The sequence below is a fragment of the Podarcis melisellensis genome (assembly GCF_964234715.1).
Source record: "Podarcis melisellensis genome assembly, chromosome: 11".
NCBI lineage: Eukaryota > Metazoa > Chordata > Lepidosauria > Squamata > Lacertidae > Podarcis > Podarcis melisellensis.
The window spans coordinates 26,704,794-26,727,308 of record NC_138543.1 but is presented as its reverse complement, the minus strand read 5'-3'; the positions used below and the strand labels follow the sequence as shown (position 1 = coordinate 26,727,308).

At 40.7% G+C, this 22,515-nt stretch overlaps 2 protein-coding genes across 10 annotated transcripts in view; one reads left to right on the top strand and one right to left on the bottom strand.

The window, feature by feature from the left end:
* Positions 1 to 3,539, top strand: part of CAST (calpastatin) — a 60,219-nt gene extending 56,680 nt beyond the window's left edge. For all 7 annotated transcript variants that reach the window (XM_081930509.1, XM_081930508.1, XM_081930507.1 and 4 more), the window contains 2 exons: positions 840 to 900; positions 2,244 to 3,539. In XM_081930509.1, the coding sequence (XP_081786635.1) occupies positions 840 to 890 (51 nt within the window). In that variant the 3' untranslated portion in view covers positions 891 to 900; positions 2,244 to 3,539. The remainder of the gene's footprint in view (positions 1 to 839; positions 901 to 2,243) is intronic.
* ERAP1 (endoplasmic reticulum aminopeptidase 1) lies at positions 735 to 22,138 on the bottom strand. 3 transcript variants are annotated; one of them, XM_081930491.1, is made up of 20 exons: positions 22,027 to 22,138; positions 19,806 to 20,318; positions 19,261 to 19,399; positions 18,671 to 18,805; positions 17,137 to 17,257; positions 16,822 to 16,976; positions 16,576 to 16,689; positions 14,514 to 14,645; positions 13,982 to 14,113; positions 13,756 to 13,833; positions 12,881 to 13,038; positions 12,147 to 12,226; positions 11,658 to 11,841; positions 9,143 to 9,299; positions 8,254 to 8,438; positions 6,992 to 7,153; positions 5,542 to 5,682; positions 5,368 to 5,449; positions 4,668 to 4,853; positions 735 to 867 (listed from the first exon to the last, which is right to left on the bottom strand). In XM_081930491.1, exons 2-19 carry the CDS (start codon positions 20,243 to 20,245, stop codon positions 4,692 to 4,694), a joined length of 2,757 nt encoding a protein of 918 aa, XP_081786617.1. In that variant the 5' UTR covers positions 20,246 to 20,318; positions 22,027 to 22,138; the 3' UTR covers positions 735 to 867; positions 4,668 to 4,691. The 3 variants fall into 3 exon arrangements, with proteins under 3 accessions (XP_081786617.1, XP_081786615.1, XP_081786616.1); XM_081930489.1 differs by lacking the exon at positions 22,027 to 22,138 and adding an exon at positions 21,708 to 21,919; XM_081930490.1 differs by lacking the exon at positions 22,027 to 22,138 and adding an exon at positions 21,749 to 21,919.
* Between the last annotated feature and the right edge of the window lie 377 nt (positions 22,139 to 22,515).

Sequence of the window (22,515 nt, the reverse complement as noted above, 5' to 3'; positions counted from 1 at the left end):
AGATCCACTGTTATTTCACTGTAAATGTAAACTGCCTGCTGTTCCTGTGTTAGCCTCTTGTACAGTGATGTACAACATGATTATACACCCTGTTTCACCTTTGTTAATCCTAACTGATTAATGATCAGAGCTGTGTTCAAGTGTAAAAAAATTGTGATTGAATAGTGGAAATAAACACCCAATTTGAAGGCCAGTTGCACATGCAGTTGTACTCGAGGCTACATTGAACGATGTATGGCACAAATAACCATCAAAGATCATGTAAGTCATCTTATGACTATAATCACTGCACAGTGATCATGAATGTAGCCATTCATTTTAAATGTCAAAGTATGTGTTATATAGGGTGTCCAACATTTGTGGCACAGAGGAAGATTGGGGTGCGCAACTCTTTCTCCCTCCCTGCATTTCCCCCAATCTAGAATTGTGGGCCTCCTGGTGATGGTTAGTGTGCATTTGTATGTAGAAAACATATACCTGTATTCCCCTCTCTCTCTCAAACTGACAGCATCTTTCACAGGGAGGTAGTGCTTTAATCAGCAACAATTGAAGGAAGGGAGCGTTCAGCTCCCCTGTGCTACTGTTATGATCAAATGCTGGCTCTCTCCAGGGATGCATGAAAATAAAAACAAAACTTCAGAAAAGCCATTCATGTGTCTCCTGTGTAGTTTTTAGCCCTCTCAAATGTGTGTCTCTCCACTTCCTTATTCATGACAAACACTTTGATTTCAAGCTTTGTTTTACTTAAATGGCTGTGTTTTATTTCAAATATTTATCCACATTGTTACGTGACCTCAGCATTCCAGCCAATAACATGGTTGTTACTTTTTCCCATTAAGGCAAAGGAGCAGTCTTCCAGCGCAAAATCTGAGAAACAGAAAAAGAGTTAAATGTTACCAGGTAAGAACTGTTCGACTTAATCATGCAAATTTGTGTGCATCCTTTATGGAAGAAGAATGAATTGACTTTTCTGAAAATACGTGTTTCCACTTCCTTCCATTGTGCACCCAGCAGGGATTTGGGCATTTTGGTTCCTCCACCTTTGGGTTCTCCCCCAGACCCTCTGGCAACATTAGCTTGTTTGTGAGGCTTCACATCTACCAAACTCCTAATGTGTGGACTGACCCACAATATTTATATACTGCATGTGCAGAGCTGCTTTCTACATAGAATATTCTAAGTGCAGATCAACCAAGAAACCGACTATTGGTTGGTTGCACTTTAGTAAAAGCTCTGAGTATGCTTGTGTTTCACACTGCACCTGGCATGCTAAATTGTCTTTCAAACAGTATATTAAAAATTACTTTTGCATTTAGCAAATAGCAAAACATGAGAAACATGCATTATATATGGGTAAAGCATCTTTGTAAAGTACCTTTAAAATGTTGGAATGGCTCCAGAAAAAGGACACCAGCATTTATTATTGAAATACTTTTTGAAAAATAAATGCATGAGATTTCACATACTGTTAAGTAGCAGGAATTCTATCAATTGGTATTAATTTTCCCAAGAGCTCTGAAAATTAAAATACCAGCTCTAAAAAACAAGGGTCTAAAAATGTAAGTTTTCTTGCATTTCATGGTCATGTCAAGAGAGTTGAATCTGGATCAAAGTTGGCTTTGGATCCTGCACATCCCTCTCTTTTCCTCTTACTGCTGCAGAGGCTTTCATGGCAGCTCTGAGGGGCTTTGAGACCTCTCTCAGAGAACATCCTATGGGTCCTTGGAAGATCCTTCACCTATTTCATGCTTCTATACAGAATTGCTGCTGTGTGCTTCAGTTGCAGCCTCTAGTGCCTCTCCTTTTTTGAGAGAGAGAGAAGTTTCTTGCTTTGGCAGCACCTGTTTTCTGCTTGAGGCAAGCAACCACCACCAGAGTGAGCAAATTACATTGAACAGGGCAGGCAAGGGGAGCTGATACTTGTACAGCCTCACAAGGACCAACACACAGGGCTCATCCAAACTTCCTTTTGCAATGTGCTTTCCAGGCATGAGTCTGCACTTTCTAAGTCTGCGCCTGAGTGGGTTTTTTTTTGTCCTACTGCTTTCCCAGGAAAATCTGCCGATTACCACTGAATCAGAACAAATTGCAAGGAAGTTTGCATGAGCCCACAGACAGACCATGCTGGTGGTTTCAACTTGCATATTTATTTTTTGTTGGGAACCTGCTGAATTCTGATTTATGAGATAACGTTTCCTCCCCTTACTGGCTAAATAATGTGCTCTCCTTTCCTCCCTGTCTAGGCTTTTCATCGCTAATGCAAAAAAGTCTTCGTTTTGCTGGTGGATTGCTGCACTTGAACAAAAAAAAAAGAAGAAGCTATTTTGCAGAAGCAAGATAGTCTCCCGGGTGGTTTTTGTATCATGGTATTTGGATATAATGGCATGGGAGGCATGAATCTTACTATTTTCAAGGATGACCTTTTTCCATTTATTTTACTGTCTCTTATTTTGTAATTTTATTCAGTTATGAGAGGGAACGGACGCTTTATATTTGTAAGAAAAGTATTTCTACGGATTTAATAGCAATGCAAAAAGAAAAAAAAAGTCTGCAAATTTTGCACATAATCTACACATAGTGCCTGCAAATCTCAGCAGAGTTCAGAAAAGCTGTGGTTTGGTTTTTGGTTTTTTAGTATAATGAATGCTCTAAATATTCTGGAATATAATGTGTTTTGGCTATCATCTGCCTGCGGGTATTCCTTTTGAAGAATAGTTCGTCAGAAGTGAGTAATCAGTTGCTAAGATTTAAACGTGGGAGAAGAGTAGAAGCGATTGTTTCTCATTCCTTGGCTTCTAATAACATAGTATTCAATATGAACAGTGCCGCTAGTATTTTCATTTGAAACCTTGAGTTCTGATTGTGACCGCCTGTCAGTGGCTTGCAGAAAGGGCGTCATATTGCATCTGAATTGCTATTGCATAGGGGTACTCCAGAAAGGATGCACATAGGACTCCAATATGTTCCTATAAGTTACACTGGTATAGCTCCCCCCACCCCACCCCCAGAATCCAGATTACACAGCTTGTTTCTGATGTATAAATTCACATCACAGCTGAATACAGAGGTGCTTTGTGAACTAATTTGGATGCAATGCTTGCTCAACTTCCATGTTTTATTCCCCACCCCCCTTTTTGGTATTCCTTGCAGTGAGAAAAGCTATGGCTCCAACAGCAGGTTCTGATATGCTTTGCATTGTGAGTAGCAATTTTTTTATTGACTTTTGGAGTAATGTGCTACTCCTGGTTTGGTCAAGTCTGCTTCCAGGTAGCTAGTTCTCTAGACTACCATGGTCAAATATATAAGCCGCAACCTGCGAGGAATATCAACTGTGCAAGCCCCTTTGAACTGCATGGGAGTTACACAGGAGCGTGGCCACTTTCTGCCATCGCTCTTACTTCAAAAGGAGCAAGCGCAGGAGGTGTTCCTCTGGGGACATCAGAATTTTGACTGTCCTTGACAATCTAATGTTAATACCGGGCTGTTTTTGAAAGTCTGTATTAAGATTGCCTGTCACACTAATAAAGTTTTAGAATGTATTACCTTGTAAATTGTGTTTGTGAACTGTGTCCTTAATACATGGTTATTATTGCCATTTTTAGACAAGAACACTGGCTGTGTCTAGAAGAAGGTACCTTTTACAGGTTTCGACCAAACCGAAATATCTCCTCTATCCCAATGCAGCAGTGCTGCACACTCAGTTATTGGATCAGACCCTTGATACAGAATTGTAGGGTTGGAAGGGGCTACAAGGGGCATCTGGTTCAACCTCCTGCAATGCAGGGATCTTTCACCCAACAGGGGGCTCAAAACCACAACACTGGAATTAAGAGTCTTATGCTCTTTTCTCGATCGCTGAACTATTGGGTGCTTTAAAATTTCGCGTATGTTCAGCAGAGCTGGGAATGGGCTCTCGAACATAGTGCAACTTATTTTACTGGATCTTGTAGTTTACGGCTGCGTCTGGAAGAATGGCTTCTCATTAAGGGGGCAAGCCTTAGGCTTGCATGCTCCCACTCCCACCCACTGTCTCCTCTGGGGGCAGTCATCAGATCAGAAGTACTTGTTTCAGTTAAATACTGTTCAGTATTATCTGAGACTGTGGTCTGAAACGGACAGCTGCATAAACTGCAGTTAAGAGTTAACCATACCTTATCTGAGTTCAGAAATAATGCAAAAGTGGACCTATTGAATCAAAAGGTCCTGATCCTCTGTAGGTGAAGTAATGGATGTTACTTGCTACAGTATAGTTGGCAACATTCCAGCTATGGAAAAGTCAGATCTTCTACATCCCAACACACAGATATCTTCCCTTCCTCCATCCACGCAAGCAAGAGGCATAATCAGTTCTAGGACATGTTTCAGTCACACACAAGCATTTGAGATGGGAATGGCCTAGGAGGAGTCCCAGACTCTAGTTAGAGAGGCATAAAGACCTGGTCTAAGAGAGGTCCAATTTTCACCACTCCTGTTGTAAATTCATAACTTGACATGCATGCAAGGCCTTAATGCTATTTCCTCCACTTTGGAAGTATATTTCATATTTTCCAACCTCTGTCATTAGAATAAGCTCAAATATATGTACTAATCAGCGTTCCAGTTTTTAGAATTTTATAAAAACATACGTTTACGAAAGTAGCATTTTTCATATCTTTTCAAGAACTTACCATTCTTCATTCTGAAATCGTGCTTCATGCAGAGTTCCACATTCCGCTATTGGTGTGTAACCATTCCTTGATTTTTTCAAGGTTCTTATCCATCCACTGAATATTTTCTTCAATGGTTTCTATTGCTTGGTGGACAGCACGGAGCTCTGAAACTTTTTTGCCTTGGGAGTTGAAGAAACTTTTTACCTGTTGAGTAAAAATAAATAAATACCACAATAAATTCTTGTACTATTCCCATTATCTTCAATGGGGTTTGAAAAAAGAAAAAAACGTTGTAGGAGACTGCATCCTATTCTTCCTGTACCAATGCCACTAACCGTACAGCCTGGATTTAGTCATAAGAGATTCTCAGTCATGGAGGCATAAAGAAAAGAAATGTGCCTGTTGTCCAAATTGTACATGAATTACAAGTGTTTTCAAAGGCCTTTTGCTTCAGATTTACAAAGAGATAATATAAATGGAAGCAGAACAGCATATGAGCAGTTAAGTATCATAAATGTCTCACGCATTTATATGTTGGGTTCCAAGAACCTATAATAATACAACTTGTCAGTTTGCCATGGATGTCAATTTTGCTTTAAACAACAACTGCTGCTGCTGCACTTTGCCTTGAGATGCATGTGTGAAAAGCAATTAATTAAAAAAAAATGAAATCATGGAGTCACACGGACATATAATGCAGGTTGCGAGATATGCTTACTTCTTCAAGTTGTTCCTTTGTGGAATATTTATTTGTCAATCCAGTAACCAGGTGTGCAACGGTATTCGAACCAAGTTCAAACCTATGCAAACCGAAGAAGTGCATGAAGTAAATATTTTTATATTAGAAAGAAAATAAACAGGAGTACAAGGAGCGATAATATTTAAAACTTACTTTTTTACAAATGTCTGCCAATTCTGCTTTAGAAACTTCCAGGCTAACTGATAACCCTCAGGGTTCCTTCCAATGTAGAGAACAATATACGGAAGATCCTGCATTTTTATTAAGTCATCCTGTAAACCTTGCTCCATTAACCTAAACAAAGAAAAGAAACCTCAGTGTGAGGAAATAATATTATTACCTTAATAGGAACAGGAAAACTCGAGTACGAATAAATGGTACACAGTGTAATGGCTATTTGATTTCATACCCTTAGCTTTCGCTGCAGAGAGATTATTCTTCATTTCCCCCAAGCATCCTCTCATATAGTCAGCATGGAAAGAAGAAAAGGTGCTGAAAGGGGGTACTGTGCCACACGCAGGAATAATAATAAATTCTATATGTCGCTCATCTTACTGGGTTGCCTCAGCCACTCTGGGTGGCTTCCAACAAATTACAAAACCACAATAAAACATCAAACATCAAAAACCTCCAGATGCAGGGCTGCCTTCAGATGTTTATTTCCTTGACATCTGACAAGGCAGGCACGATTACTGAGAAGGCTCTCTGCCTGGTTCCCTGTAACCTCACTTCTCGCAGTGAGGGAACCACCAGAAGGCCTTTGAAGCTAGATTTCGGGCTGAAAGATGGGGGTATACTGGGCTGAGGCTGTTTCTTCCCTAGTTACAAAATGTGGAAGAGCCTATGGGCCATAGAGAAGTTTGATTGAAAAGCTGAAATGGGGAAAATCTGTATCAAAGGGGGAAATTAACTATTCAGATTAATCTCATCTGTGCTGTGGGGAAGGGTTCCTTCTCTTTGAAATCTTTGGCGAAGACGAGCAGTGGGAGACAGAACGCTCAGAACGCACCCAGACCTAAAAGAATGAAAAAGCTGGCCTGCAGCTGAAGATCAGACACCACTTGTTCACCTTTGTCTCCTGCACCTCACCTAAAAATCTGATCTGCCCTGCCTTACCCTGTTCCAGCTTCTAATTCCATAGGAACTGCCACAAAGTGAAACAGCATTTATATGCTTCAAGCCAGTGCACATGAACAAAATGTGCAATTGGTGTGTGCACTGACCTTTTAACTGTGAGACACTTCGTTCCAATCCAATGTTACAATGTTGTTGTTTCTTGTAGCATTGCAATGGTTGAGAGATGATGAAAATACGGGTGGCTGTGGCCTTGCATTTACAACATCTCTCTTTTAATTTAAAGCCGTTGATGTTTCCAGAGAATACAGTCATACCTCATGTTGCGTCTGCTTCAGGTTACGTCTTTTCAAGTTGCGTCCCGCAGCAACCCGGAAGTACCAAAATGGTTACTTCCGGGTTTCGCCACTCACACAGGCACAGAAGCGCTAAACTGTGCTGCGCGCAGACGCGGCACTTCTGGATGCGAACACTTTGATGTGCCTCCGGGACAGATTATGTCCGCAACTCAAGGTTCCACTGTACTCACCATTCAAGCTTCTCCTTATTTGGGCTTAGGCTAAGAACAGATTCAATTATCCTTTTCTCAGTATTAAATTCGGGCAGCTTGTGTTTGCTGAAAAGGAAGTCCCAGCCTTCGTCCGTCTGTGCTCCAACAGCATATACCGCAAACTTGATGTCATTGGGCAAACTGCAACAAATGGAGGCTTCAGGTTAGTTCTGACATGCATTTCTTGGTGTTGGTTTCTTATGTGGAATGGACTCTCTCAGGAGGTTGTGGACTCTCTTTCAATGGAGGCTTATAAGCAGAGCTTGGAGGACCATCTCTTTTGGGTGCTTTAGCTGAGATTCCTGCATTGCAGGGGGTTGGACTAGATGATGCTGTGACATTAACATATGAGAGTGCTGGAGGTGAAATAGTTAAACAGGTTAACCAATCAGAACCCAGGGGGGTGGAGTCAGAGGGACTATAAAACCAGCTCTGGGAGGGACAAAGGGGGAGTTCGTTGGGAGTTGGTTGGAGTGGGAGTGAATTAGGATAGAGTCTGTGGGTAGGTTGAGTTAGTGTAGCGAAATAAGCTGAGTCAGGAACAGTTAGGACCTGGGAAGACAAGTAAATATCTGAGAGGTGGTTTAGTGAGTGAGAGCAAGTAGCGGAAGATATAGGCCTGGCTAGGCACCCCATGATTGTAATTGACTGAGATTGTTTATGAAACCACATGCTTGTTAAACTGCAATAAATAAACAGAAGTTTATGTTCCAATTTAACCCTGACTGGACTCAGTATTTTACCAGGTAGGGCCTGGGTGGTGGCAGCGAGAAATAAAGTGGTGGCACAGGGATCAATAGACGGTGAAACATCCGGGAACCCTGTGTGATTGCCACAGACCCTTGCAATCCCTTCCAACTCTGCGATTCTATTATTCCATGTCTGGATTCAATTGCAAATTACTACTCAAGTCAGACTGCCTCATCTCAAGAGTCATTGAAAAGGCAAATTCACAGGTAATAGCAAATTTCCTCTATCCAGTGATTTCATGCTCTCCCACCCAGCTGGACTGAGCAGCCACAACACAGCGACTTCCCTGGTTTTAGTTACAGGTAGGTAGCTGTGTTGGTCTGCCGTAGTCAAAATAAAATTTAAAAAATTACTGGAAGGATTTTTTTTTTATTTCCCTGGTTTTGTATGCTAAATTGGGGTGGCGTTACAGCATTTAAGTTGCCACGATGCATGTTTTTGCCCTGTGAAGCCTGAAGATGCTATGCTGCTTACAGAAGAGAAACACGTACTGGAAATTTCCATCGGAGTCCTTCCACTTTGTATAGAACTCTTTTGCTTTGTCCACACACGGTTGGTACTTTCGTACGCAAGCAAACCCCAGAAGACTGCTCCGAAGTAGTTGCTCAGACACTGTCCCAGCATCGTCCCAAGACTGTTTGTCAATCATGTTTTTCATTAGATTGACTATGTATCCCTAGAGTGATTTCACAAACATACAAAAAAACATACACATGAAATCAATTTTTTAACCAAATCTGTTAAAAACTGTATATATAAGCAGAATGGGAAAGGCAATTACACACACACACACACACACACACACAGACAAATGTACTTCCATGGCTGAAGGAAGCAGTTGTTTAATAACCAAACTGAAACACAATGGAACAATAAATGATTTAAGTAGGTATCATAATTAACCACCTGAAATTCTGATTATAAAACACATGCACACAGGAGCTAATGGTTTCAAGGCAGCTTCGTATCTATGTTCCAGAAAAACAACAACCTACATAAATGGGAACCCTGCTCCCTTGCATCATGATGAACTTTTTCTTTTAAAAAAGAAGCATGCATCATATTAAAATAAAATCATAACATATTAACCTTATCTAATTTCCAATTGCTTTAAGCAGGTAGTGTTTGCTGTTTCTTTAAATACTAACAGTTATTGTTTGGCTTCTTTCCATTAATGACATGCTGATCGTACACTCTATATTGTGATGGATGCTGCCCCTACTGACTCTTGCATCCTGTGAGAATCAAAATAATAAAGCAGCTTTCTTTCATTCTACAGTACAACACATATACATTCATAAAATTATTGCCAATAACCTCAGTATGTGAGCTGACAGCCTGCAAGTGTTGGCGGCTATTTTTCAGTCTTCCCCTTCTTACCTTTAATTGATTATCTATGTCTCTCATGTCCCTCTTCTCCGTAAGTTTGTACAAAGGTATCAGTTCATCCAATCCTTCAAGCACCGGAGTAATTTCAGTTTCATGTTGTAGGTATATTGTTAAATCAAGAGCTTTAGTAATCGACAGCTTTTCAGCACTGTGGGAAACAAAGTGTCAGTAATAACACATTAAAATATTTGTTAAAGGGGCTGAACCATTCAGAGTACAGAGTTTTTTCATTTTTAATACATATTAGCAACACTAATCTTAGTGTTTTCCTTTTTAACAGCTAATGTTATGAATGAAACCTTCCTGAATTTTTGCACCCCGCAATGGCAAATTGTGCAAAAGCAAAACATGGTTTGGAGTGTTGAACTTCTGCAGCTGTCTGCATGTTGTGTTATATACACTGAGTTCAGGAAAGTGTAGCAATATGATAATACATTAAAACTGCCAGCAGCTGATCCACTGTTATGTGTATCATGAAGAGATTTCAGCAGCAACGTTGCTTATTATCTGTCTTGCCAGGCTTCTCTGTCTTGCATACTTCCTACTCTATCCTATACGTCCTATATTTATTCGTGCTTTTTACCAGGTTTTGTGGTCTTCCTGAATTAACACAGCTTTGCAATCCTGCCCACAGGTCATCAGAACAGTACTGATCTGCATGCATGCGCTCTCTCTCTCTCTCTCTCTCTCTCTCTCTCTCTCTCACACACACACACACACACACATGAAGGCCAACCCCCTTCTTAACCAACAATAGTTCCTGTCTCTGGCTATGTATTTTTTTAGTACATTTATACCCCACTTTTCTTCCTTCATGGAACTGAAGTTGGTATACATAAGGCTCTCAGTACAGTCTCCCATCCAGACACTGACTAGACGCAGCCCTGCTTAGCAAAGCAAGTTGGCTCTATCAGATATCCTCAGCTCTGGGACCTCAACCAAGGGCTGCCTCCGGAATAGGGACCAAATTACTTTGCTAAATAGGCACCGTCCCGGCTGCCGTTCATTATCATGTGCTGTCTCAGAGATGTACATCAGCTGTGTACATTACCTGACACAACATATTCATTACAAGATATATACACAACTTGTGCACATTGAACTTGTGTGCATTCAAGCTTTACGCACAAGGCAAAGAAATAGAAAGGGGGCAGAAAAGGGGTGGTGCTCCAGGGAAAATGACTCTGGAAATGCCACCTGCCATTGAACCCAATGCATTTTGACTATACACAATTTTGGCTTTAGGAATGTAACCACAAAAGTTGTGGGCTTGCTGTATTTCTGCAATATACTCCCCCCCCCCATGTGGATCAAGGGAAAGTATAAACAGATACTTTGCTGCAGGTATTGTTTCTACTCAGAAGAAATATTTTCGTTATAAAGTAGGATGGGAGCGTTCTATAAACCTCTTGTAATGGCTGTGCCAAATACAGTGGTGCCCCGCAAGACGAATGCCTCGCAAGACGAAAAACTCGCTAGACGAAAGAGTTTTCCGTCTTTTGAGGTGCTTCGCAAGACGAATTTCCCTATGGGCTTGCTTCGCAAGATGAAAACGTCTTGCGAGTTCTTGCGAGTTTTTCCCCCTTTTTTCCCTTTTACTAATCCGCTAATCCGCTAATAGCGCTAATCTGCTAAACCGCTAATAGGGGTGCTTCGCAAGACGAAAAAACCGCAAGATGAAGAGACTCGCGGAACGGATTAATTTCGTCTTGCGAGGCACCACTGTATCATGAGGCCAATTTCTAGGGGGAAAGTCTGTGTCTAACAAGGCTATAAAACACGTATGTGTTCAATCCTTATGCTAGCAAAAGTGTAGTGACGTCTGCAAAGGATTGGTTCAAGATGACCTTGTATCAATGGGCAAGAACTAGGAGAGCTATTATATTTTATAGGAACAGCAAGCAGTATTTAGTTCTGAGATCTCAAGCTCTTATCTTTTCTAACTCTTACTGTTTTAGTAGTGTCACAATTCTCCCGTTATTCACGCAGGAATGGCCTAAGCAACATCACTGGGGAAGTTCTGGATTTCTAATTTTGCAAATGATACAGGAGTGTCTCTCTCATTTTATTATGTGATGAAGTAGTGTTATCTGTATTACTGTTGTATAGAACAAAAATGGCACATTGCTTACCAAAGAGACATTTAGTGGGTTAAAGCCTCAGCGCCTAGGACTTGCCGATCGAAAGGTCGGCGGTTCGAATCCCTGCGGCGGGGTGCGCTCCCGCTGCTCGGTCCCAGCGCCTGCCAACCTAGCAGTTCGAAAGCACCTCCGGGTGCAAGTAGATAAATAGGGACCGCTTACCAGCGGGAAGGTAAACGGCGTTTCCGTGTGCGGCTCTGGCTCGCCAGAGCAGCGATGTCACGCTGGCCACGTGACCCGGAAGTGTCTCCGGACAGCGCTGGCCCCTGGCCTCTTGAGTGAGATGGGCGCACAACCCCAGAGTCTGTCAAGACTGGCCCGTATGGGCAGGGGTACCTTTACCTTTACCTTTTATCATACTTTACCTCGCCATCTGGAATACACTATTGATGAGACTTGCTCTATCATTGCTGCTAATTGCTTTATGGTTTTCTTTCAAAAGACGAATTAGGGCATCCCATCCATCATCTCCATAGTGCACAATATAATAACCATTCATTCCAACATTAAATTTTATCCACTCCACTTCTTCTGGGAGAATGATGTCATCTACACACAAAATATATCACAACCTTGTATTTTTCTGTCCAGCAGGATGACTCATTTCATTTACAGTTATCAACCACAGATAAATAACTGATTAGTGATAGTTAAAATTACTTAAAAACCTAGCCTTAATGTCTACTACACAGCTGCTTTGTGGATAAAAACTTCTGTGTGTCTTACAGGGACTAAAGAAATGGATAGCTTCGAACATCTGTATCTTCTTAATTCTTATAATCTTCCATAATAAAATTATTTAAGTTTGAAAACATAATTGTACTTCTTACCCATTTGAATTCAGTCAAACATACCTGTTTTAGTTGTCAGCAAAAACTTCTGAACTTTAGCACATTTACTGGTAATATACGTTAATGGAACATGCCACAGATTCCTACAGTAAAATCAATGATGATTAGCTGATTGTTTCAACAGCCTGTATGAACACATATCTAAGCTGACCACTGAGCTGCATGACTGGGTGGATGTAAAGAGGGGTTTCTTGTTGAGAGTTCTATGGCTGCAAGGTCTGTTTTCACACACTTAAAAGCAAACCTGCATTTCCAGAGATGGTTAATGATTCCTGCCATATTAACTCTCTACTATGAGTACCTATCTTTAAGAAAATGCTTTTGTTTCCTTAAGGCTTTGCCATCAGTCACATGTGCTCTCAAAGAAATGTAACAAGTGAAATTCCCTACAGGACAAAATTCAACCAGTCTCCAGTTTAGAAATTGTAACTTTTTGTCATTTAGGAAGTCTAGAATGCCCTCAGCTGATTTATTTGTATGATGTAAAAGAATATTCAATATGATTTTTCTAATAATAATAATCATCATCATCTATACCCTGCCCATCTGGCTGGCTTTCCCCAGCCACTCAGGGCAGTTTCCAACAAAAGATTTAAAAATACATTAAAATGCCAGACATAAAAAACTTCCCTAAATACTAACTAGTTAAGAAATCACAGTGCAATCTGCATTATTTATTTATTTTTATAATTAAGTGTTAGCCAGTGGTGGAGCTTCACTTGCTCCTTTGCCATTACCCGGTTGGTGCAGAAGAACTAGAAGCCTTCACATAGCGCTCTTGGTGTACATGGACTTTCTTCCCTTCTAATGTCACAGTTACCACTGGGAATCCTTTCTGCAGTGTCCAAGTGTCCATCATGGTCTTCACATCATGAAGCCCATTTTGGGTCCAGTGCTATAAATCAGGGACAAAAATATGAACTGAGATGCTGCTCATTGGGCAGTAGCAGCAAAGAGATAAAAATAACAAATCTGTCTTATCTGTATGACTTTCCATAGTTAACAATAGTGTGGGGTGACATTTTTGACGTATGGCAGAGAAACATTTAAGAATGAATGGTTTCCTGTAACATTAAAATGGTGACAAAAACCAGTTCCATTTTTGCATCAATGCTAACCACACAAAGAATAAAGCTGGTTGGAGGTGGGATCTGATTTCCACTGAAGTACAGGTTTCTAACAATTCAGAAAGATTGCAAGGTTCAAGTTTGGCCACCACTGGTTTAAAGTATAGTTTTAGAACAACCTATCTCAAACCAGTGTTCAACCATGACTTCTTCCAAACCATAGTTTAAATAAACTACAGCTCACTGTCTCTGGATTTAACTGAGAATTGCAGATTGCTTAAAATCAGCAGAAAGAGATTCCAATCTCTTCCTCATAGGCATGAAAGGGAACCAGAGGCTCATCATAACTTGTTCATGTAGAAGGAAACCATTAATGTAGAGCATGAGGTGCTGATGCTTTCTCCTAAGTAACAGATGCCTTGGTCTCTGAATATCAGTTAAGTGTTATGCACCCTCACTCGTGGAAAGGGTGGTTACTCCCTCTTTAGTAAGAAATTTATAAATTTCTAAACAGAAATACAGCACGCAATAAAACACAAACTCACGGAAGTTGAGACTGTCTCCTGGCTTCTGCCACAAACCCCATCATTTTGTCCTCGACCTGCTGCTTCTGCAAGGCAAACCTAGCAACAAAACTCAGAAATTAGGTACCTAAGGCTTCAAAACACATGCAACAATACCGCTCAAAGAGCAATTCTGGCTAGCAATGCTTTGATAATTATGACATTGCTCACTAGGTATGCTGGTAGAAAACATGCAAGAAATACTTACACCTGACAAGCTTTTCCACAAATCTTCGTTTTCTGTGTTCTGATAGCTGAATTGTGACAGATATTTTGTAATTCCAGCTCTAAACACTTCTGGGCTGATATAATGCAGTAGCATATTTAGAAGACAAGCACCCTGAAAAGACGGGAGTGAAACGATAAATTCTACACTTGCTTTTTCAATGTCTGCTTATCTATATCTGGAGCAAAAAGATGTTCAGGTGCTCTGATTAGGACACTCCTAAGCCCTAATCTTTCATAAAGTTCTCATCTTTGGGTTCCGGCTTTTATATTAGTTTTTTGTCCATATAAATTAAAACAAATGCTACAGAACGTATTCATTATGTGTTTGATGGTTGAGGGAAGGAGTGCATTTACACAGAATAAAATAAATAGTGTAATGAACTGTGCATAAGGGCAAAAAGGTGGGTCGATATCCTCAAAATATTAGGGCACATGAAGCCCCTGAGCGCTTATAAGAATCTCATCAGAACTAAGGAAAGAATACATAAATAAGAAATTTTTTAAAATTTTACCTTCTCATAGGAAACACTATCAAACATTTCTAGAATCTGAGATGGATCTTCAACAGGGGTCGATATAGGATGTGAAGAATTTAAGGCGTCTACCTCCATAGCAGAGAAATAATTGTCTAAAAAATAATCTTCCTAATAAAAGAAAAACAAAGTACTTGTTTAATAGGGTTTGAAGGTCACTTTTAAAAATTACTTATTGTCATTTTTCAGAGGTTTTACATAAAGTTAACAAAACCAAAGAACTACAATTATCAACTCAGGAGATACAATCACCTTTGTAATAATAACAATTCACACATTATAATGGTAGTCATTTGTATAAATTTGGGGTAGAGGGAGAATGGGTATCATGAAAGACTTAGGAACTGGTCTTCTGTTTTCTGGTGAATTTGTAAAGCCAATTAAGTTCCACCACTCTCTAGCAAGTGTCCTTGTGTTTTACTGTTCTTGCAAGTCTTAACTTGTGTGTTAGCTGTTTTAGTGTGTCATTTAAAAGTATAGCTGAAAAGCTATCAGTGTTTTTACTTAATTTCTATGACAAAAATATTTGTACTCTTTATTAATTAATTAGCAGATTGATATCCTGCCTTTCCATCATTTGGCGACTGCTTTTTGATTTTGAAACATACAATGTACCTAAGGATGCAAGTTTGTGAATTAAAAGAAAAATAAATTTTGAAAACCCCCCCCCAATTACCTGACTGATTTTCTGAGAGGGTAAACTTGTTAGTCTGTTTCACAAAAAAGAAGGAGTTTTGTGGCACCTTAAAGATTAATACTTATTATACCATAGGCTTTTTTGTGCTAGAGTTCCCTTTATAACGGGGTCCTCAAACTTTTTAAACAGGGGGCCAGTTCACGGTCCCTCAGACACTGTTGGGGGGAGGGCTATAGTTTGAAAAAAATATGAATGAATTCCTATGCACACTGCACATATTTTATTTGTGATTTTAATCAACATAAACTTATAAGTATTTCAGTGGGAAGTATGGGCCTGCTTTTGGCTAATGAGATGGTCGTTAGATGGATATCTAAATAAGGGAATGCGCAGCGCCGGATATCGCATCGACACAGATGCAGAAAATTGAGTCTGCTGAGATGCAGAAAATGATCCAACCCATGGAGGGGGCTCTGAGGCAGTGAACCAGCCCAGGCAAGGTAAGCCTTGTCAGCTCCTGGCCTAGAGCGAGTAAGGGAGCGCTGAACAGGGAGGAGGGCCGAGGAGACCCTCACACCCTTTCCCCTGCCTCCTCTGTGCTAGGGGTGGTGATGGTGCTGCCGCCCTCCGAGGCCATAGACCCGGTAAGACAGCGGTGGATTCTGCAACTACTGGGTTGGGCCGGGTTCAGGGCCCTGGCAGATGGATCTGGCTCGCGAACCATAGTTTGAGGACCCCTGCTTTATAAGTGCATGAAGTGTTATCCTAAATTGGCAGGAATATACACCTACACGTGTAATATATATATAGAGAGAGGAAAAATGTAAGCAGTGAAATCAGGGGAAAATGAAATGTGAAAAATATTAACAGTGACAATTAAAGTGGATGTAAAACCATTACAGTGATGTATTTTTGTTAAACAATTATAGGCCGTTCACACATCACATCAGTGTTGATGACAGCACACACATCCTGACATTGGCAAGCTAATTGTCACTGGTAGTGGGATAATTACATGTTATCTCAATTCTGGTGACTGAAGTGCTACCCTATTAAGAATGTTATTTCGCCTGTCACCTGAAACAAGGTAGCAGCTTTTATCTCAAATTAGCTTGCCAATGCCAGGATGCTTATTTGCCCAAGAGGGACACGTCCTTTATCGGTCTCCCAGCCCTGAAACTCATGCTGCCCCCATGCCCCATCCCATATACATGAATAGCAGTATACGACTTGTGGTCCAGGGTGTCTGGAGTTATGGACAAGAATCTTTTCAGGTGATTGTTGCTGGTTTGACTTATTTCCAATAATAATAATAATAATAATAATTCATAATCTTCAGCGAGCAATCAACATTGATTTTAAGAAACATTTTAGTATTATAAAAACTGGAATGTTAATACTCACAACTTTCAGTTCTGGGTGGGTAACATTTACAGACACAAATTCCATAAAATTTGCAAATCCTTCATTGAGCCAGAGATCATTCCACCATTCCATGGTGACTAGATTTCCAAACCACTGCAAGAGAAAACATCTGATAGCAGAGATTTTCAACTGTTTTAAATTAATCCTCTGGTGCCTTCATTACACTGAAGAATCCACTGACTAGCGCAGCTATCAAGTTCATGTATAAAATTAATGATAACTTACCTGGTGAGCAAGTTCATGGGCTATAACCAAGGTAATTCCAAGTCTACTTGACGCTGAGGATTTTTCAGGATCGTATAACAAAGCAGATTCCCTGTATGTAATCAATCCCCAATTTTCCATCGCACCAGACTGAAAATCGGGAATAGCTGCAAGGTCTGCAAATACATTTTGAAAAAGTTGTCCCTCATACCTGCTCACTCCATTTATAAATTCACAAGTCAACTTTGAAAGTAAACATACACATAGGTAGGTTTCGTTTGCATGTATGTGTAACTTAAACCAACATTTCTATCCAAAGTAAAGTAGCGAGTTTACCTTGCTTAGGCAGAGGATATGGAATGCTAAAATATCCCTCATAGAAGTCTAACAGTTTTACTGCGGCATCCAAGGCATAATCCAGTTGGTTGATCACATGTGGTACAGCATATACTGAAACCTAAAATCATCACCAACAACAAAACACAAACATTGATGAATTCTGAACTCCAACTTAAGAAAATATAAAAGATAATTAATTTGTTAACACCTTAAAATGAGAGTAAAGTTGAAAGGCATCCAACATTTGATTTAGCTTTTCCTACGTTCTGTGCATAGGCAAACTCCTGTAAAAACCAATGGCAGAGGATATGTTTCTTAGGAAGACATAGTCCTGATCCATTCAAATTAAAGGACTCCGAAGGTGGATCTTAATTTAGCAAAAAATACACTAACAATGGCAGTGAAAGTATCCATTTCTTATATAACCTTTTTAACCTTGTCAAACCCTGGAATCAAGACAATTTTATTTTGTGGAGGTTGCTTGTGGAGATTCTGACTAAGGATCAGGCAGAACTTTCTGATGGTAAGAGCTGTTCAACAGTGGAATGGTCTCCCTCGGGAGGTGATGCTCTCTCCTTCCTTAGAGGTTTTTAAGCATAGGTTGGGTGGCTATCAACTGCAGAAAGTTGAGCTAGATGACTCTCAGGCATGGCCGTGGCCAAGTGGGGGCAGGGGAGCTGTTGCCTCCCCTAGATCAAGTAAAACAACAGAAATACTGACCAATCATATTGGTTCTAATCTGCCCCCCAAGTCCTGCCCCCCTAACAAAGTCGTGCCACTCCCTAACAAAATTCTTGGCTATGCCCATGCCCTCAGGGCACTTTCCAAATCAACAATTCCATGATTCTATAGGGAAGAGCCACTGTGGTGGGTAGAGAGTTGAATTTGGACAGGGACCAAGTTCAAATGTTTGCTTAGAAATGAAGTACACAGGATTACCCTGGGGCAGTGGCTGTATGTATCTCATACTAAGCTACCTCATGGTGTTTTAGCGCAGATAAACTGAAAGTCTAACTAGGAAAGATGAAGTGCCCTGTGACTGCCTTTATGATTATTTTTTAATTTAAAGGCACATTATCTCATTATCCAGATGCTCAATCTATTTTGCAACTGCATGTACTCAAGCTTTTTAATTTTTATCCCAGCAGTTTAGAAAATTAAGCATTACTGGTACACATTTCTACCAACAAATGTAAACAGCTGTGCAATGGCTGCTATCCATATAACTGATGCTTAACAAATGGAGCATGACCACTGCAAGTCTAAACTTTTGCTTCTTATAGCATTGTAACAGACGTTTTGAGAACTACTGAAAAAATATTTCAAATTCTATAGGGTTGGATCCAGAGTTAGCCACAACCAATTTAAGCACCATTGATTTCAATGGATCTACTCTAAGTATGACTAAGTCTAGCTCTAACCCATAATAATTTCTTAAAAACCTTTCTAGGCTCTAATTACTTTAAAAATTGAAACTGCTACAATTTTAAAATATCAATATGCAACACTTCAGTTGATATGAAAAGTTTACCTTAATTCCACGGGAAGTCATCTTGGAAACGGATTTGAAATCTGAAACAATGAAGGCCACTAGGTAAGTGCTCATCTTTACACTGACATCAAAACGGTCTTCAATGAGCTGCCCTCCGATGTTTATGGATTCCACCTAAAAAATGTAAAAACTATTACATTTCAGCTCTAGCTCTGAAGTACATTCATTACTTCTGGTCTTGCGCGCGCGCGCGCACACACACACACACACACTATATATTATCTCCCTCATAGCTCTTTTAAGGCTTAAATGCTACGATCTCCATTTCACAGTTGCAAACCTACATCTAAGAAGAAGCTAGAAACAGATCAGTTAAGAAGGGCAACCTAGCAGGAGGGAATTGCCCCCTATTTCTAGCCCTACTCAACAGATTTACACTTTTCCAGCACATGAATATATTTATTTTTAAATTCTGCTTTGCTTTCTTATGTGAGCACCAAAAGTGAACACAACATGAACATAAACTCCTATGAGATGTGGTTTATAGTGTACAATGGTAATGTTTTCTACGTTACTTTGCTTTATCTTGCTCAACTAGGCAGTTCAAAGAATACAAAGTATACACCTACAATGGGCATATTGGATAGTGCAAGATGTTTCGGTTCTCTTATGATCTTAATAGAAAATTTAGCTTTGAATGCAGGCTCATCAAAGCAAGGGAAAGCCATACGTGCAGCTGTTGCTTCAAACTGTGTTGCTGCAAGCACCCTGGAATTAAGAAAAAGAATACATGACATATATGCTTTGTTAGTAGTACAGTACATAGTAGTACAGTAAAAATATTCAAAGATGAACATTTCACCTAATGAATAGAAATCAGCTTGCATTTCTTCATTGAAGAAAGAGATATTTAAAAAACTTTTAACAGTGTATTAAGAAGCAGATTCCATTATGCTAATGAAATTTACTTTGATATAAATATGCATATGACTGCAACCTAAAGGTGCTTCCAGACAGGTATTTAATGTGGGATTGGAGCTCCTCACATATGCAAGTTTTTTGCGTGTGTTTTGCAATTCTATATGACACGAACTTTATAAGCACAGAAGCAATGAATCATAGGAAACAGGAAGTTCAAAAAGATACATACAAATCTAAATGAAAATAGACTTACCTTACTTCTCCTTCTGGAGTTCTATATGAGCTTTTATAGAATCCATGAAAACTGTCTGAGAGATTAGCAGAATACTCAATGCTAATAATGTACTTGTGCTCAATTTGCAGTGGTTCAGTAGCAACGAGTGCAATCTGTTCATATGGTGGGTATTCTAAAACAGTCACTTCTTTATCAGCATCAAGGCTTCCTGTTGCTCCTTGGATGGTAGCTTTGGTGATCCGGAGATATTTGCTGTGCAGGATGACTGAACTAGTTTGTTCAATTACCATAATCTCTATTTTGGCCAGTCCAGTAAAAGTTAAAGTGGTGAGATTTGGATGAATAAGAAGATCATAATGAACTGGGACGACATGCTTGGGAAGCCTACTTTTGTTCCAAGGAAACTGATTACAGCTCAAAAATGGAACAAGACTTAAAATGACTAGCAATAGAAACATTTTCAGCTTCTTCAAGGTATAATCTGGAAGCAGCAATCTCAGTGTCAGGTTGTTATTGTATCCAGTGACAAATCTAATAAAGAAACATTATTAAATTAATAGAAAAACCTTTTAAAACGTCTTTGACTACCACCTATGGCTTTCTCTATCAATCCAATCTTTTGTGTCAGAAAAACATCAACAGTGCAGAATTCCATGCACTTTGGATTTATAAAGTGGAGACTGAAGGAGCACTTCCATTGCATCATACATGTCTTATTCAATTGCTCTGATCTGCAGATCTTGCCCTTCTACAAATGCCATGATGATGTCTGTTCTGCATTTGCAAGGAACTGAACTTCTAGTGTGGTGGCACCTATACTTTGATACTCCCTGCCTATTGATAGTAGAGGCAGGTGCCTTTGCTACATTATTTCAGATGTCTACGGGAAAACTTTTCATTTTAGCAAGCCTACCCAGATATGTAACTAGCACTGTGTATACCCCATACTGTACATTTAAGAAACAATAATGGAAAGCACCACTGCACCCCAAATTCTAAGAACTGTAGTTTGCTAAGCTGCTGGGAATTGCAGCTTTGAGGGGTAAACAACAATTCTCAAGATTCTTTGGGGGAAGACATGGGCTATGAATTTGCTTTCAAAGTTTGGTGTGTGCACAGCCTAAGTCATCTTATGTTCGTTAAAAAAAAGTTTTTACAGATTTTCACATAGACCACACAGAGCGTTGTGATAATCTGTAAAACTTTCAAAATAAATAAAATATGCACAGCAGGTAGGTGCACAAGTCTAAGGCTTGTTTCTGCAGCCCCATATGCCAAGCACTCAGTCCCAGGGATACACATGGAACCCCTTGGGGCAGGCTAGAAGCCAGTAGTTCTTGGTCTGTCCTCATTTTACTGCCAACTAATTCCACCAAAGCGAGCTGGACTTTTAGCACGGTGGGGTGGAGGAGAAGCAACTTTTCCTCAACTCCAGGTAGTTTTAATTTTCGGCCATTTTTGTCGTTGCGGCTGCCTACTTATTCCACAGTTCAAGCACCCGAGCTTCCCCCTGACCACCCCCTCAAGATTCCTGGGAACTGTAGTTTCAAGGTGCCGGGAAAACATGGCTCCCTGTGAAGGGGTAAACTACAATTCCCATGATTCCGTGGGGGAGAAAACATGTGTTGCGGGCTGCGGGCGAATCCCTGGACTGACTATGACGGTGAAAGGTACAGGGGTGGGGTAGGGGCGACGCACGCGGCCAGGCCCCTCCGACACCTTGCCCCCAAACCCGGCCTGGGCCTCCTGCGCTGCGCCTCAAAAAAGGGAGCGAGGCGGAGGCGGCCTGCTGAGGGTGAGCATGCGCAGTGGAGCGTTCTTGCTCCTACTGCGAAAAGAGGTGCGCGCCAAAGCTAGGCCCCTTCGGCGGAGAGGCCTCCGCCTCCCCTGCGCTCCCTTCCCTTATCCCGCGAGCGGTACCTGCTCTCCCGGCTCCCGCAGCGCTGGCGCGGCCCCCGTACCTATTCGGAGGAAGGGAGCGTGAGGAGGCCGCCGCAGCCCCTGCCTCTTCGTTTCCCTCAGAGCCGGGGGAGCGAAAGCGAAAGCGAATTTCCCCCCTCGCTTCTCGTCTCGGTGTCGCGGGGACTTTAGTGGATCTCCGCCTTTTGCGCCCTTTTGCCCAGCCTTTGCACCAGGGCGAGGAAGCGGCGTCTGCAAGCCCCGCTGTGTGCCGTTAATTTATATATATTACTAACTACGACGTCGAGGAAGCAAATCTATTTTATCTACGCCGGTGCACCTGCTTCTGAAGCATATCGTCCCAACGTTACAACCTTGGCTGGCGGAAGATCAGCTTCCTGCTCGAGCAGGTTTTGAGTTTCGAAAAAAAGGGGAAATGTACCCAAACAAAGCGCTTGTTGCTGCTTCTTTCTCTCTCTCTCTTTTTTTTGCGTTCACAGCTGCAGCCTTAAGATAGTCCCTTATTTGTAGAGAGCCTATGATTAGTTTTGTCGTGGTCCAGTGTTGGACGTACAGTATGTTCCTTAAGCAGTAAGCAGTTCCTTGAACAGTTTGAAATGGTTCAATTGTATTGCATGGTTTTATGATCAGGCTGTTTGCCCTGGGAGAAAAGTAAGCTATAAGCAGTGTTTTCAGGGGAAAAAGGGAAAGGTTTTGGTACTTACCATGAAGTTGTTACATAATATAACAACCACAACAACAACATATAACAACAACAACTACTACTACTACAACTTATTATTTATGCCCTGCCTAAATGGGTTGGTTT

Coding starts and splice junctions, on each gene's coding strand:
- ERAP1 (XM_081930491.1), bottom strand. CDS start 20,245: ATGTTTCTATTGCTAGTCATTTTAAGTCTTGTTCCATTTTTGAGCTGT. Junction 14,114..14,513: donor ATAGTGTTTCCTATGAGAAG/GTAAAATTTTAA, acceptor CCGTCTTTTCAG/GGTGCTTGTCTTCTAAATAT. Junction 7,154..8,253: donor GACTCCGATGGAAATTTCCA/GTACGTGTTTCT, acceptor CATTTGTTGCAG/TTTGCCCAATGACATCAAGT.